We start from the raw sequence: 17,899 nt of genomic DNA on the forward strand, positions 1-17,899 counted from the left end.
CATGAATAAGGTATACACTAAACTGAGGACCTAAAACACACGGTACAACTTTGGGGACTTACACATGAATAAAGTATACACTAAACTGAGGACCTATTACACACGGTACAACTCTGGGGACTTACACATGAATAAAGTATACACACTAGACTGAGGACCTTATACACACGGTACAACTTTGGGGACTTACGCATGAATATAGTATACACACTAGACTGAGGACCTAATACACACGGTACAACTTTGGGGACTTACACATGAATATAGTATACACTAAATTGAGGACCCAATACACACGGTACAACTTTGGGGACTTGCACATGAATATGGTAAACACTAAACTGAGGACCGAATACACACGGTACACGTTTGGGGACTTACACATGACTATAGAATACACAAAGTAAACATTGCAGACTTTAACAAATATTAAGCTTTATATTGAAATTATGAAATATAGACGATTAAAGTCACAATTTACTGAACTTTCAAACGTTTCCAGGGCAATTTTGCACCTTTTTTTCGCCGATCCTACATTCACCACTAGAAGCAGTGTGCATTTAGAGAACATTAACATGACAAATTATGCTGTAAAACCTTCCGAGATATCTAATTCTGGTCCTAATACTGAATTTAAAAAAATCATACATGTACAATTGTAATTTCTTTTCCACTTTGATCCACGGATTGTCAACATCCCCACATTCATTATGCTTACAAATCTGCCTGATAAGAAACTACAGTATTGCGCGAAACTTAAATGGCAATAAAAATTATAATTTATAAACTTTTGTTCAGAGTATGTGCTAAAGGCTATTCAAGGTATTAGCTGAAAGTTGCATTATTCTTCTTCCGTAGTTATTATAACAAAAATAAGTATTTTAATGTCATTCAAATCAAAATTTTAATTGTACGCAGCATGATCACAATACCACGTTTTTGCAGCACAATAAATTTCTGAACATTACAGCTCATGTGAGCCTCGTATTAACATATTTACATTTTGATGTAATGAATAAATTTCTTACTGCTCTACAACAAATTAACACTAATATAAGTAATCAAAATTTATTGGCAAATATTTTCATACAATTGATAAAATTGCAATTAAAGTTGCAATTATAGTTATCATTTATCATACACTTTCAATCCATTCATGTCAGTTTAAAACTCCACTTAAACATAGCATTTAATGCTGTAAGAAGTTTAAATTTAAAAAAAAAACATCTCCATCCAAATTAATTAACAAATTCTATGTAAAACAATATACTATTTGATCATACATAAATCATTGATAAAATTGTAGTACTTAACAGTTAATTAACATTCTCTGCATATTGATTACAATACTTAAAATCAGCCAATTATTTATTTCCAAATCTCCAAATCATCCCAAACAATCAAATACCTCGTATGTATAGTGCATGTGCATACTAGCTGTAAACGATGCATCATTCATATCATTGTCAACTCTCAACATCCACAATGAAGTAATTCATTTCAACAGTATGAAATATGTCAATATCTACTTCTCCAACATTTCATCAGTGCAATTTGCGAATTTACAAATTCAAATTATTCAGAGTTTACTAATGCTGTCAGTTCACTCCAAAACCGAAATTGTAAAACACTATATATATATACATGTACATACAACATATTCTCTACATTTTGATTAAAATAACCAATTCTTATATCTATCATTAAAACATTTCAACAAATCTACAATTCTTGTGAATACAGTACACATTCTGTTGTTCATACAACTATCATCAATGCACATCAACAGTACAATTAATTTTTATATAGCAAATCTAGCTCATTAATATAATTTGCAGTATGCAAAGTTACTAAATATTTTCTTAATTTCTAGTACATTATATATTTGTCAAAATCTATTTCCAAACATCAAATCAAATCAATTACCAATTATTGTATAATTCATACAATTACTAACTGTAACCATAGTCATTCATACAACCAACAATGAAGGTAGATATACCGGTACACAATTTGCTCATTAATACTACATGTCCAGTCACTGTAATATTTATTCCAATCCCTCTGTATTTCAATGAAAATGCTAAAATTAATCAAGGTCTATACCCAAAATATCTGGAAAAAAAAATTTGTCATTTCAAGTTAATGTCAACTAAAAACACAAAACCATATTAGTTTTACAGTTGTATTAATCAATTCCAGCTAAAGTTATCATGGCCCTTATTCTTTAGTTATTTTACAAAGGTGAATGCTCATCACAGCAACAAACATGACAACAGTATGTATTGGTAAAGCTATACATGGAGTATTTTCTACAAATTTGCTATTCCTCACACTTCTGTGCTTTATACAATATATGAAAATTGATGTCCACAAGCTATAATGAACTTGTAATTACTTCATTATCAAAGTAAATAAAGACAAAATATCAGCATTTTCTTTGTTTTTTTATAAGGTTGTACACTTGATCTTTCACATTTCTCCAAGTTCTTTTGGAAAGGATTTTATCCTTTTTTAAAACATTCTCGATATCGTTCTTGCCAGGAACTTTGGACATTGCAATAAAATGGGAAAAATGCTTGTTGACTGAATTCATTTCAGATGGATTCCATGGTTTTTTCTGTGTTTTGTGACGTTTGCCTGCAGAATTTTCATCGGTAGATCTGCCATCAGAGGGTGCTTTTCTTTTCCCTAAAATTACGAGTTTTACAATATAAATTGGTTGATGATATGGTTGGAATGTGAAAAATGCAAATAACTAAGAAGACATACAGTACCGCAACATTTTTTTTCACAAGATAAATGATAGAATTTACGCACGATAGGACAGGCTTAATGCATGATAGAACAGGATACATGCATGATACAATAGGATTTATACACCATAGGAAAGGATATACTATGCATGTTCATAATTAACGAATAATCACGATATATGATCTTCACGATTTACCCGAAAATGGCATAATTTGATAAAGAAAATGTAGGAAATAAGAAATATTATGCAGAATTTCATTTTATTAAAAAAGTCAAATTATTACGAGCTGCGTCGTTAGAATAAATTCATTGGAAAAATAAACTAAAATGATGTATGAATTATCTTTATCAATAATCAAAATATAATGCGTGTTCTTTAATAATATATAATCTATCTAAATATTATCATTTTTTTTTATTGAATTAAATAAACAAATTAGATGACATGCAAGTTAATGTTTACACAGTAATTCAAAACACTCTCTGCGTACGATTTAATATGTCAGACATACAGTTACATATGTTATCTTGTTCCAAAGAATTTTCGATTGTACACATTACCCTATCATCTCCAAATGTTACTTATGTCTTCTTTTTAAAAATATCTTTCGACTTAAGAACTTCAATACATATAGCTTAATATTGTTAATTTGATGGAATGTTTGATAAAGATTTGCATTATTTGTTCCAATATTATTGTTAACGGAGCGATGAACGACTTATAACTTTAAAATAAAATAGCTTGCTTACGAAAAGGCAGGATACAGCTAACACAATAGGATACATGTAAATAGAGAAACTGATAAAATATAACGATAAACCTGATAAGATTACTGTACGTTAGGATAGGACTAATGTATGATAGAACAGTTTACACGCGCGATACAATAGTATTCATACATTGATAAAGGATTGTAAAATAAATAACTTTGCAGGTACCATAATTTCATCTCTCATTCTGGCTAAATATTTTTAGAGAAGTAAAAAGGAATTTGTCATCTGCATCTATCATACATGTGTATGTAATATGAAAGATACTAAGTATATAAAAACTTTCTGTATAAATTACATGGTCTTGACATGTACTTGATTTTTGACTGAAAATTCTTCACATTATGAGCAGACAGAAAATATGGTAATGCCAGTGTCAACTTTATTCATGAGTCGTATTTAAGCTTTGTTTTTGTCTTGTTTTAAGAAAACAAATTAACTAAGAAAATTGGTTGTTTTTTTTGTAAATCAGAATTTGAAATCTTTCCACTCAATTAGAAACATATTTTCTAACAAATATATTCTTGGGAAAAATGTCAGTATGATAATTAAAATACATCTGTTGGGAACTGTTTTGTTATGGATGGGGGAGATGTAAGAAGTTTTTCAAAGATGCATATTGTTCAATAAACATTTAGTTTAAAACTATGACCCTGTGTGGACTGAAGCTTGACTGTTAATGTACCCAACATTTAATCTTGAGAACTGCTTTTTTTTTTCATGCATCTAGTTTAAAGTAGAATTATAATATACCGGAAAAGGAGAATATACCAAAAATAAATGTGTACTGAAATAAGGGTACAGACCTTGAGCGCTTTTATTATGAAGACTGTCTTTATCAGTCTGGTAATCCATTTCTCCATCACTCTCATCAGCACAGGACCCGTCAATTTCCTTTACCTCCTCTGGAAAAAATAATCAAAAAACGATAAGAGTAAGTTATGAACATTAATTCTTATATCATATATACAAGAAATTAGAATTCTTACCTTCATTAACTAATAAGAGGCCTACAGGCCTTGACAGTCACCTGAGTACCATATCATTTAGATTAACCTGGCTGAGGGTCTCGTTTTTGCATTTTAAGCTTCATTTTGGAGTCTAAACCCTAATCCAAATTTTAATTTTGGTTAAAAGAAACTTGCAGACTTTAACGGTAAACTTTTATAACACTCAGTTTTGCTAATAATGCACACGTGCAGTTAATTCCTAAATTATGGCAGCAATATGTTACATGTACCCATGTGAATTAATTGACCTAAAAAAAAGTCATTCACTATACGGCCAAATTAATTTATCCCCCCCCCCCCACGAAAAAGCCCCAGTGAATTTCACAATTTTACAGTACAACAGTCCACAATAAACATACTATACTAAACCAAATCTAAAATCAAATGTTATCAAAAGTCTATAGATCAAACTTGCACAGGAGGAATAAATAATCACCATTGAAATATAACAAATGAGTTCATTTTAATAATCTATTCACAACACTGAATCCTTCCCTGTCTATATGCCTATGATCATTTAAAGAAAACAACTCACCCTGATTATTAAAGAGCATCTCTGTGACATTTTTCCCCTCGTTAATTAGCATCAACATCTTGGAGATCTTTGTTTTTTGAATGATATCCAATGGTTGCCGATAAATTTCTCTGTGGACTCTTATGTCATGGCCAAGGAATTTGGCTAACTGATCCTGACCGTTTTCACTAAGCTCATGGATTTGTGCCATTGTGGCAATGTGTTTTCTGAGGTTTGTATAGGTTATAATGTTTCCATAGCGCAATTCTATTTTCCCACATATTTCATTCAATACGTCACTTGCCCTTAGTGTTCGTGTGGAGGGTGATGGTCTAGCAAATAAATATTTTCCACATACATTTGCATCACTTCTTTTCTGCATTAAGAGATCAATGCATTTAATCATCTCTGGAGTAAGTAATATTGCAACTTTTCTTTCCTGTTTGCCTTTGAGTTCAATTCGAGTCAAAGAACGACAAAGCTCAATTTCCACGTCTGACAAACTTGATTTAAGTTCGTCATCGTAGGGAACACTGTTTTGTGCTTCAATAGCTTGCTTGTAATTGTCTACAGTAATACGCTGCACATCGCCTCCACGCTTCCTGTTAAAGAGAGTTATGTGACATAGCGTCATCTTTGCCAGCTCAATGTAGAAAGCTGAATCATTCGACAATTTCATCAAAAGTTCTTTGATTTTTTCTTTTAGGTAGGAATTAAGCTTGTACACATCCTCGCATAGAGGTAACATTTTTGGCGCATTATACTTTTTCTCACTCAAAGTTTGTCGTGCACGGGAAGAGATGAGATCGTTCCAATCAGACTCATACAACTGAATGAAAGCTGAACCATTCTCTTGTTTTGTTATATCTGACTCAATAATTCCGTCTGATCTATAAATCCTTGCACATCGTTGAAGACTATACCCTATTTTCAGTGCAAGGGAAGGAGTTGCATACATATGTGTATCTTCACTAAATCCAGCAAGGGACTTCACACATGACACAACATTGTTAAATTTCTCAGGACTAAAACAATCCTCAATCTTCTGGATACCCCATACAGGTGTCTTTTTGGCTTCTCCTATTAGTCTGCCTAGTTCTCTCATTCTGCAGCTGATGTGGTTAGATGTATGTTCCTGGATGTCCTTATTTTCATACAGGCGCTTTCCAAATTTCAGTATGAGTGGATCGCGATATATATACATATAAATGTCATCTTGAGACATGGATAATAAAACATCTTTGTAAAATCCTCCATTAATATGTTCTGGAATAGGTAGTAAAAAACGACCTTCTTTCACTCCTTGATTTTTTTTATCAGTCTGCTTACTAACACATGTCTTAAAATGATCACTCAATGAAGTTTTGGAGTACAAACCCTTGCAACCACTACATGGTATAAATTCACTATGTGCTCTGGTCTTTTGCTCTCTATACTTCGGTATTAATGTTCCAGTTCCATTTTTCAGAACGTTGAAGTTGTGATCCCAGTCTCCTTCATTTCTTAATGTTTTCCAAATTTCTTTTCTTTCGGCACTGTTTTTGGGTAAGGAAAGAGCCTTAGCTACAATAACTTCATTTTTGTGCATTGTTTCCAAGTGTCTAGCCAGTTTTGGGTACAATTTTCCACAAAATTTGCATGCATGTTTTTTGTCCCATTTCTGCTTTCCTTTCTCTGTGTTGGTTTTCTGTACAGTGATAGTTTCCAAAGGGATAGATATTGGCACAACAATACTTTTCTCAGAATCATTACTGTCACTGACATAATCGGGAGGATTGGATGAATCTTTCAAATGTAGCAAGGAATGAACTGCATTGTCATCTGTATCACTAGAACCCCTATCAAAAGGAATTGTATTAATTCAATCTGACAAATAGCAAAACTCATGTTTCTATAAAGTTCACTACTGATGTACTTAAATTTAGCAAATTCATAAAAATATAAGAAATACTAGACATGATCTCATTGCGAGCAACACATAGGTTTTCTGTTTGATTATGAATTAATGACAGGGTTCAACTAATATGTTGACATTATTTCATTTCTAAAATTTAATAAATCCACCTTAATTGGGCAAAATCATAACAAATACAATAATTTTATTAAAATCCAAAAATCTTAAGAAGGGCTTAACTAAAAGCCCGAATGATTTTATGCATTACTTAACAAAAACTGGGAATTAAAAGGCTTAATATAAAACAAATCATTTTACTAGGTACAAATTAACAATTCTTCTGAATCAGATTTGGTACGAGTTACTATATTAATTTTCTCAGACTAATTTTTGGCCCAACACTGCAGAATTAAGATTTCCAAAAAAGGTCATTTTTAAGAGGCAATATCTCTGCAATGTGTTGGAATCACTTCCAGTGACATTCAGAACTGACGGACAACCTGCCCATAATCAAATTTGGTAAGTTTAAAACATATTTTGATGAAGAAAAAAAATCCAAATTTTTAATTTGAAATTTTTTTAAAACAGTTTTCCAAAAATGCCATTTTAGCAGACCAGAAGTGACGGATGATCAGGGTATTAGCTGAAAATAAGGAATCTACAGTATATTCTTGTTTTTGTACATACCTAGTTTCAAAAGGGATAGATATTGGAACATCAATACTTTTCTCAGAATCATTACTGTCACTGACATAATCGGAAGGATGGGATGAATCTTTTAAATGTAGCAAGGAATGAACTGCATTGTCATCTGTATCACTAGAACCCCTATAAAAAGGAATTGCATTAATTCCATCTGACAAATAGCAAAACTCTGTTTCTAAAAAGTAAAGTACTGGTGTACTTTAACCAATAAATTTATAAATATAAATAATATTGAATTTGCTATAGGTATGTTAATTTTTATAGTGATTACTAAACAACAAATTAAGACTGATGAACCCAATTCTGTATAAAATTCAAATCATTAATTATACTCTTATTTTTATACAATCCTTTATAGACTTTACAGAACCTATTCTTGTAAATAATGATCAGGTAGAAAAAAAAGAATCTGCAAAATTCCATTTTTTGAAGTGTCTACTTACTGATCAGTATCTTCTATAGGTAAATAATCAGAATCATTGGAATCCGAAAAAGAAAACTGATCATCATCACCAACAAAATCATGGTGTATAAAGCTGTCAAGTTTCTCTGGAGAATATGTGGCATTCTCAAGTACACTGCTGTCAACTTTTTCTGCAGAATCTTTGGCATTCCCAGGAACACTGCTGTCAGGTTTCTCTGGAGAATCTGTGGCATTCTCAGGTACACTGCTGTCAAGTTTCTCTGGAGAATATGTGGCATTCTCAGGTACACTGCTGTCAAGTTTCTCTGGAGAATATGTGGCATTCCCGGGTACACTGCTGTCAGGTTTCTCTGAAGAATCTGTAGCACTCCCAGGTACACAGCTGTCAGGTTTTTCTAGAGAATCTGTGGCATTCCTAGGTACACTGCTGTTAAGTTTTTCTGGTGATTCCGTAGCATTCCGAACTAAAAAAAAAGAATATATGTATGTCACTTTTGGACAAAAATAAAATTAACTAAGGTTGTCTAACCAATCACGATAAACAGTTTTATAAAAAAGAATGCAACATAATTATAAGATGAGGGCTTTATTTATTTAACTGGCATGGTAAGAAAAAATCAAATTTAATAGCTAATTATGTAAATTAATAAAGAGGACTTATCTAAAATCGACAGGGGTCTTTTTAAGTATCCGAATATCTAAAATCGACAGGGGTCTTTTTGAGTATCCGATTGCAAAGTTGTATAGTGAAAGTTTATTTTGAAGCTGACAAAATATATTTTATTAATATTTCTATTTAAATTTTCACTTAACCAATTGGTCAATGAAGTTCCTAGTTTCACTTGCTTCTAATAAGATTTTACGTGCCCCAAGCAATCGAATAGTTGTGAATATACCGGTAAATCCCTGAAGTCTTTATTCTTCATTACTTCCATTTTTTTCAATGTTACACAATTTATTGTAAATGGACATGTATGTATGACTTCTAATAGCAGCTGTATGCTTGCAATACAACAAAGTGGACAACTGTATCTTTTTTACATGTCTTAATGGTAACTGATTAAACTGACAAAACTTAAAATGAACTGGCGGGATTTATATCAAGGGTGATAATTGGTAACTAGTTAATTACCTGGTACATAACACAGCTTATTCAAGTGCAAGTCCCCATAGCTGTACCGTGTGTATCAGGTCCTCAGTTAAGTGTATACTATATTTATGTGTAAGTCCCCAAAGTTGTACCATGTGTATTAGGTCCTCAGTTAAGTGTATATTACATTTATGTGTAAGTCCCAAAGTTGTACCGTGTGTATTAGGTCCTCAGTTTAGTGTATACTATATTCATGTGTAAGTCCCCAAAGTTGTACCATGTGTATTAGGTCCTCAGTTTAGTGTATACTATATTTATGTGCCAATCCTCAAGTTTTACCGTGTGTATTAAGTCCTCAGTTTAGTGTATTCTATATTCATTGTGCAAGTCCCCAAAGTTGTAATGTTACTCAACATGATGGAAACAATTCAAAATTGAGCAATTGGTTAATCAGATGAAATAAATAAACTCATGCAAATATAATCAAAAGAAAAAAAAACCTCTTCACAATGCTTAAAAACTTTAAATTCAGCAGGATTTAGACTGCTACTGCATATATAGCTTTCAAATTGTCATATACAGTCTAGACTGCCATAGCAACTCTCTGTCTTATGCGACCATATCAAGACCCACATAACATATTTTTCATTGATAAATTATGTCTTGAAACAAGTTATATCTTATTCTATACCAATATCAAAGACAACAAAAATGCTAAACCGGCTAATCTTATAATTGCATGGTTAATCTGATAATTTTTCTCGGGCAAATTGACTATCAGATTAAGTGGAACCCTCGGTATCTAGATTCTCATCCTGATTTGGATTAAATAATGGGGCGGGTGGGTGGATTTATTTTATATTATCTTTTAAAAACTATTATTTTCACCATTCATGTCCTAGAAATTACAACTGCTCTATTCCTGAAATATTTAAATTGTTAATGCTAATATGAGTATACAAACCCATTTGTAATCTTTTAATTTCAACTTAACTGCACATGCAGAAAGACATTTGTATCTTTATTATAAAAACATGACTGGAATCGAATGTTTATCCATGTTAAGCAGCCATTGCAATGTTTGTATGTACCGAGCTTGATATTTTTTCCCTGAAATACACTGGAGCGGGTCATTTTCAGAGAGGTGGGCGGGGATGAGAATCTAAAAAGTAATTTTATGTTGCCTAATGGCCATGAATTTTAAAATACAGCTTATAATTAAATCCTAGTTTTAAGATAAAAGATACCGTACATAATATTTTATCTATTTGAAACAATGTACTAAGTTAATAATGATTAATGTTGGATTGTCACATAAGACAGTCTAGATTGTATATAGATTGACTTTACTCCAAAGGACAAGTACTGTGAAATCATTAGAATTTGTGGTGGCTAAATATTTGTAGTATTTGTGTGTAGCACTCCCCCACAAATTTACACTCTTGACGAAAACACATTTTGAAAGAGTACCTGGGTAAGTCATCATACTTAAACTGAAAACCAATGCATCTATGAAATTTCATCCCCACAAATGAGCAATAACCCATAGTTCATGAAAATTGGCCCTCACAAATTCAAATAATACCACAGTAGTCTAATGATAACGAGTTACAACCTGTAACAAAACAAATAACAGAATATAATGCACAAAAAATGAAAAACGTTTTAAGGATGTGTATTACATGCACCTCTTTTGGACATCTACAGAAAAAAAATATATGTTGTCATTGGACAGCAAAAAAAGAAGGCCACATGCTATATCTGGTATTTTTTGCCTGACTTTATGACGTCAGGCATATCAAAGGTTTAAAAGTTGCCTTCTCAGAAACAGTGCAGACAGTAAGAGCAAGCAATATCAAGATTTTCAAAAAAAAGATTGACAGACAGACTAACTGGGGTAACAACAATAACATTCTTTACAAAGTGTGGGTATAATTATGATTACTTAAAGTGTAAAATACATACAAATTTAAACATCAACATGTGAAAATCTTTCATCGACTATTAAATCACAAAAACTTCCACAATCAACATATGCAATGGAGTAATTACCTTTCCTCTCCAAGGATAGATGTTGCCTGGGCCATAGTCATATACCAGTTCTGTATTTGAGGATAATGGCCTTAGAGAGAAAAAACAAATGACTGGCTTTTCATCAATCTCCATCACTTTTGGTCTACAATTTGGATGGATATGATCATCATTTAACAGACGTCCAAATGATCCATCTTCTTTTGAAGCATCAACCCTTGATGAAAATAAAATAAGCAACATAAATTTGAACCTTGCATAACTGGTATTGTCACAGTGAAAGATATGAAGACAAAATATCTAAAATTGCAAATCACTTCATAAGTTCTACATATATATGTGTATGTAATAAAATATAAAAACAAGGCTTTATATACCTAAAAGGGTATACTGAAACATTTTTAGAGCTAGATAATCACAGTTCACTAGGGCTGTGTATTGGTAAAGATTTTCTGATACATTACGATACTCGCTAGACTTATTGAAAGCAACGGAGTTTGATGCAAACTATCCATGTAAACACTGAGGAGATCCAAAAAAATACAATAAACCAAGAGGTTTCTCACACAGCCCACAGATTTTTGCTCTCTCTGGATTTATCATACGTTTTCAGAACATCTCAGTGATTATATGGAGAATTTACGTCACTCAAAAGTAACCTTCCTATTTCTTTCGACAAGTTTGGCAAGTATCTAGTACATTTTGGAACGATGTGTTTATTATGCGACAGACAGATGTAGTTAGACGATAGGGATAATTCATTTGATCATTTTCCCACCTAGATCTCATCAGAAATCGTTGGAGATATTAATATAGAACTTGTTTAAAAACATATGTTGAAGTAGTGATGTTCTAATCATTGATTATAATCTAAAATTAGTAGATTATTACCGCATTCTAAGTGCTCGATTATAAAAAGTTTCATTACAATTAATTGGTTGGGTTTTTATTTCCCTCTCAACAAGCGCATATCATATAGCAGAATATTTGAGACCCAAACTATCAATACACCAAAAAGGAGCTGCGGTTTAAAAATGGCTGATATGTCAGACGTGCGCTATCCCTACCCGTGAAATAAAGCACAATCTCTTGTTTGGACATTTTTTTGTTTCAAGAAATTGAGTGTTGAACCGTCTAGCTACTAAAGAACACCTTTTGAATACAGCATTTTTATGGCAAGAAATATTAAATAAATTGAAATATCAAAGGCCTATTAACAAGTCAGTTAATTGTATCTTGTTTCTTTACATTTTTTTAACACTTAACTAAGAAATATGACAAATTTTGATTATTATCGATAATAAGTTAGTTGCAGAGAGTCGATTATTGATTATGAAAATCTCACCGATTCCTATCACTAGCTTGAAGTGAGGACCTCCTATAAATCCAAGACGGCGGGTGTCGTCCTTTTACTTTTCTAATTTACATTGAATATACTTTTTAACATGATTGAGACTGGGGTTTTCAGTGAATTTTATCTATTGCAATACACACACCTTAGATTACCAATTTTAATCAATTTTTCCTTCAACAAATATCTAGAAACTCATTCTCCAACAACCAAGCCCTTGTATTCTTAACATAAACAATTAAACATGGTGAACATGATGTACAAATTAAGCAGCAAAAATTTCTTACCAATAAGGCTTTCCTTTGAATGTAAATTCAAAAATATATGTGTCATCTACATCTGGTTCTTTCTCTAATAACTCTCCTTCATACGGTAATAGGAATTCATTTTGTCCAAATTCTTTCTTTGTAAATACACCTCTTCCTGAAAATAAATAAAGAACTTCCATTAGGGGTTGAAATTTACAAGATATACTTGCTGTATGCAAATTAAAAAATGAAATTGTGCGCTAAAAGAGACATGTGGTTGCCAACTTTTGCGAGTTACAAAATAATGGTCTAGCTTTTTCGGATTTTGAGGTTTATGATTATCCATTCAGATTTTAATTCAGAAGCTTACACTAAAGAAATTGTAGATGTAGAAACATTAGTTAGGGTGTTTTGAATTATCCCAGAATTAACCCTGTTAAACACAATCAGTTGTTCTCTTCTATCTTTATCCTAAAACAAAGTCTCAATACAAACCCTAAAATCATTGAATTTCACAATTACAAACAAGTTCAAACTATACTCAGAAATACTAAATAGAATTCAAATGTTGGAATATTGACAGACTGTTTCCATGTACAAATTGTTAGGTTAAGAAATTATTTATACCTTCACAAATTAACAGAATCATGATATCACTGCATTTTTCACAGCCCCTTAGGCATCTGACAAACACTGCATTTTAACAGCCCCTTAGGCATCTGACAAACATTTTATTATTTTATGTAGTAAAATGATCAATTTTAAAATTATATACAAGAATGGGTTCCTCAAATTATACAAAAAAAAAGATTTTATTCCAATGCAACCTAGTTCAAAATCACTTTATTGTATCTAATTGTTAATGATATAAACAATTTTTAGGATTGGTCTAATGTGTGGAAAACATTTTTTCCTTAAATTTAAATTATTTTGCAGAATATTTTTGTTGTACTCAATCATTAGGGCCTATATATTTTTACAAAGTTCCCAAGATAATTTCATTGTTTCCTGACTTTTTTCTAAACATTTTTAGGGTTTCTAGACCCTTGAGATCAACATGGGACCTATCAATATGTAAACCATCAAATTGAATTAAAATATTTTATCCTGCAACTACTTCTTGCATTGACCAAATAAAGGTAACCCAATAAACCAAAGCTATATTCGGTAAATGCCCCAATATAGCCTCATGCATTTAACTAACGTTCAAATACACTATGACATCATTTTTCTTGCTTGGTTTACGCCATGGTGTCATGGTTTCAACTGCAGATAGGCAGCAAAATCTGACGAATTAAGCTTATTTGAGATGCAAAATGTGATATTATGTTACAGGATAAACAAAATACATGATGACGTCTTAAAATATGGGCGATATTTGGGCTCAGTCCAAAAACATGAAGAACGCCTGGCAAGCTTTCTTTCCCTTGCCCAAATACCATAGATTACTAATTAAATGGAGGAATTAATATCCGCGTAAAATCGCAAGAAGCCCCCTCCGCAGAATTTATAGTCTCGTCATTATTTTCTGAGAGTTGAGAACCATAAAAAATATATATTTATTCGTGCAATTTGATTCAAACCAGTGGGATTGCATGGTCATGATCCATCACTTCTAGTGTTGTCAAATTGGTTGGAAATGATAATTGATTAATCGGTCAATCGGTTGTCTCTTACAAACTGATGATCGGCAAATAATTGAATCCATTACAAATTGTCTTCAATTCATTTAAATGAAACACTAAATAAAAGCTAATAAATAGGATGTATGCTGTATTGTTATCAATGAAAGTGTTACATATCTTTTGAGATTAAAAAAAAACTAGTTTGCAACGGTTTTTATTTCACTAAATATATAATTATTTTATTTATCTCAATAGGAACTCAAAAATATTGTTAACAATGAGATTTTTAAATACAATTGAAGGTCAAAGGTGATCATTGCATGCTTTTAACATTAGATTTGTTATCTCTGTCTAAAGATATCCTTGATTCACATTTTGCTTATTTACTTGATATTTGTTAAAACCTCTGGGTTCAAAACTAATGACATTCATTCAACAGTATGAAAAATTTCCAAGTTTTCTCCTTTGAAACACCCCCACTAGCTTATCAGGTTTCAACACACAGCTAAAAAATATGATGTCTATGGGGATTTTGTACTGCAAAGTGACCCGCATGACAATGTTGAAAATTCTGTGAGGTATTTAAAGTGACTTCCGAATGGATGTTAACATTCCCCATTTGGCCCTATAATTATCTTGTTTACCATAACTGACCTTCTTTATATTTCATGCAAGAAGTAACTGGGAGGCCATTATACAATTGCCCCAAAACTTTTAGAAGTTTGAATGCAAAGTCTATGAAAGAGACACAAATTGATGAGTAAAAGAGACACAAATTGATGAGTACCCGTAATCTTTACATTGCATTGTTTACAGACACAGTTCAAAGTTGAAAACTATCACTGCTCTAAAAAGCGATTTTGTTTACATGCTGAAAAAAATACACATATATGAAAATTGTATGTCAAAATAACTAAACCACGCTATTTTGAATAGCTTTATTATCTACATAAGTTTTAGAAGCTATACTGGCGTGCGACCAATTCTCGCCAAGTACCATTTCTCGCCAGTACATTGCGACATCATTTTTCATATACCGGTATTATTTTTTGTTTTGATAAAATGACTTCACAATGTACTTGCGAGAAAAAGTACTCAGCGACAACTGTTCGCACGCCAGTATAGCTAAATCAGGAGATTGTGTTGGAGCTGTATAAGCCATAAGAAATAAATTTTGTTCCTGTGAATTTTTCTGAGTAACAAATGATATTGTTTCAATTAAATTATCTTGACTATTTTCCCTTTCATCTATTTTAATTGCACCTTTATCACAGGTATGTGTATTTCTATTAAAAACTGTCCAAATGTACTGCATAAATATATTTGGACAAACTATAGATAGATGTGGTATGTTCACAATTTTTAAACGTTTTAAATAAATTTCTAAGGCCTATCCCCCCCCCCTGGAAATTAAAATTTCTTAAATTTACACAGTAAGATGACCAAATGTATGCCTTGGAACCCTCCGCCCCAACCCCAGGGAAAACTAGGCCTAGCATACAACCGAGAAAAAATCCTGGATCGCACTTGAGCGTAAAATGCACAAAGATATTTCTTTCATGATTTGCAAGGGGATTTTAAAAAGTATACATTGTGCATTTCTCGGAAAGTTCACTATACAACCCGTCTTAATAAGATTTTCATTTCTAATGTTATGCAAATCGTTGGAAGAAAATCACCGAGTGCGAGTACCCCCCCCCCCCTTCCACAGCACATCGTATTTCAAGTTTACATCATAAATGCCATCGAAACATGTAATCAACATACCTTTATTCGGAGTTTCTTTAATATAAAAGGCATCCCGGTCAATGATTCTTTGACCATGTTGACCTGGCCTTCCCCGTTCCCTCCGACTTCTTCTCGACATACTTTTCCCCCGCTTCAACAAAATGGCATTTCCGTTTTCTATACACACGCGCATGCGCATTTCGAACATGTGTATCGTCAGAGGTGCGTAAGTGAAGATGGCAACTACAATCCGCACGGTATCTGTGTAATCACATGTCTGATGAAAACCCGAAAATGGGACTAGATACTTTTCGATATTTTTTAGGTTTAGAACATGCTATTTTTTTGATTTAAGCAATAAAAAAATATGGGGACTTAAATCAAGTCCCCAGACTATTTGAGGTCCCCATTTTACGACTTGCGTATCTGAGGCAGGCCCCCAGTTTGGCAGAACCACACACGCACACACACACACACACACACACACACACACACACACACACACACACACACACACACACACACACACACACACACACACACACACACACACACACACACATACGTGTATCAACCCCTTTTTGGGGACCTTGTCAAAATATCTCAAATTGGGGACCAAGAGATTTCACAGCATAGTTGACATTGTTCAACTCATTTTATTCTGTTTGTATCCCGATTTGAGTAGATAAAGTGAATCGTTGTGTTTAAACGAAATATCAATGGATTTTGAAAACGGGGACCCGGAAGTGCCAATCTGAGGACTTGTGTGTAAAGTATGGGGACCCTGCTCCTTATAATCAAACAAAACTGAGGACCTTATCTAGATAAGACTAAATTCTTTAAAAAAATAATGGAAACGTTCATTGCAGAAAAAACTTTCACTACCAACGTTAGCGTTTTATGTATTTTTTCTGCAATGGCGCCATCTTAATATCCCACATGGATCCCCATTTTCTGAGGATTCATACAATGATATATGATTAATTGATAATTGATCATTTCAACATTCAACAAATGAGATTTAAAACGTTTGAAAAATGTTATGTGATTAAAATCTTAAATCGCGAGGAATACTTGTACCGACAACATAAAAACCTGAAATCCTAATCCTCACATAACTACGTGTATAGTTTGGGAACTTAGGCATGATAAATTTATTTATTTATTTTTTAAATATATTTAACCGAGAGCCAATAACACACACAGTACACCTTTTGATATTGACATATGAATCCAATTTAAATTAAACTGATGACAAAACACACACGGTACAACTTTGGGGAATTACACATGAATAAAGTATACACTAAACTGAGGACCTAATACACACGGTACAACTTTGGGGACTTACACATGAATAAGGTATACACTAAACTGAGGACCTAATACACACGGTACAACTTTGGGGACTTACACATGAATAAAGTATACACTAAACTGAGGACCTTATACACACGGTACAACTTTGGGGACTTACACATGAATAAAGTATACACTAAACTGAGGACCTAATACACACGGTACAACTCTGGGGACTTACACATGAATAAAGTATACACACTAGACTGAGGACCTTATACACACGGTACAACTTTGGGGACTTACACATGAATATAGTATACACACTAGACTGAGGACCTAATACACACGGTACAACTTTGGGGACTTACACATGAATATAGTATACACTAAATTGAGGACCCAATACACACGGTACAACTTTGGGGACTTACACATGAATAAAGTAAACA

The 17,899-nt window shown here is 32.6% G+C and overlaps 2 protein-coding genes across 2 annotated transcripts; both read right to left on the reverse strand.

Annotated features, from left to right (window-relative positions):
- Positions 1–899: 899 nt before the first annotated feature.
- Positions 900–7,774, reverse strand: LOC128184699 (uncharacterized). Its single transcript, XM_052854271.1, has 4 exons — positions 7,634–7,774; positions 5,074–6,890; positions 4,335–4,433; positions 900–2,691 (listed from the first exon to the last, which is right to left on the reverse strand). The coding sequence occupies exons 2-4, from the start codon at positions 6,638–6,640 to the stop codon at positions 2,429–2,431; spliced, it is 1,929 nt and encodes a 642-aa protein (XP_052710231.1). The 5' UTR covers positions 6,641–6,890; positions 7,634–7,774; the 3' UTR covers positions 900–2,428.
- A 434-nt stretch (positions 7,775–8,208) lies between these two features.
- On the reverse strand, positions 8,209–16,616 carry LOC128184715 (N-lysine methyltransferase KMT5A-like). The gene is made up of 4 exons (XM_052854290.1): positions 16,188–16,616; positions 12,835–12,970; positions 11,218–11,413; positions 8,209–8,539 (listed from the first exon to the last, which is right to left on the reverse strand). The coding sequence occupies exons 1-4, from the start codon at positions 16,354–16,356 to the stop codon at positions 8,471–8,473; spliced, it is 570 nt and encodes a 189-aa protein (XP_052710250.1). The 5' UTR covers positions 16,357–16,616; the 3' UTR covers positions 8,209–8,470.
- Positions 16,617–17,899: the final 1,283 nt, after the last annotated feature.

The sequence above is a fragment of the Crassostrea angulata genome, chromosome 5 (genome assembly GCF_025612915.1).
Source record: "Crassostrea angulata isolate pt1a10 chromosome 5, ASM2561291v2, whole genome shotgun sequence".
Lineage (NCBI taxonomy): Eukaryota > Metazoa > Mollusca > Bivalvia > Ostreida > Ostreidae > Magallana > Magallana angulata.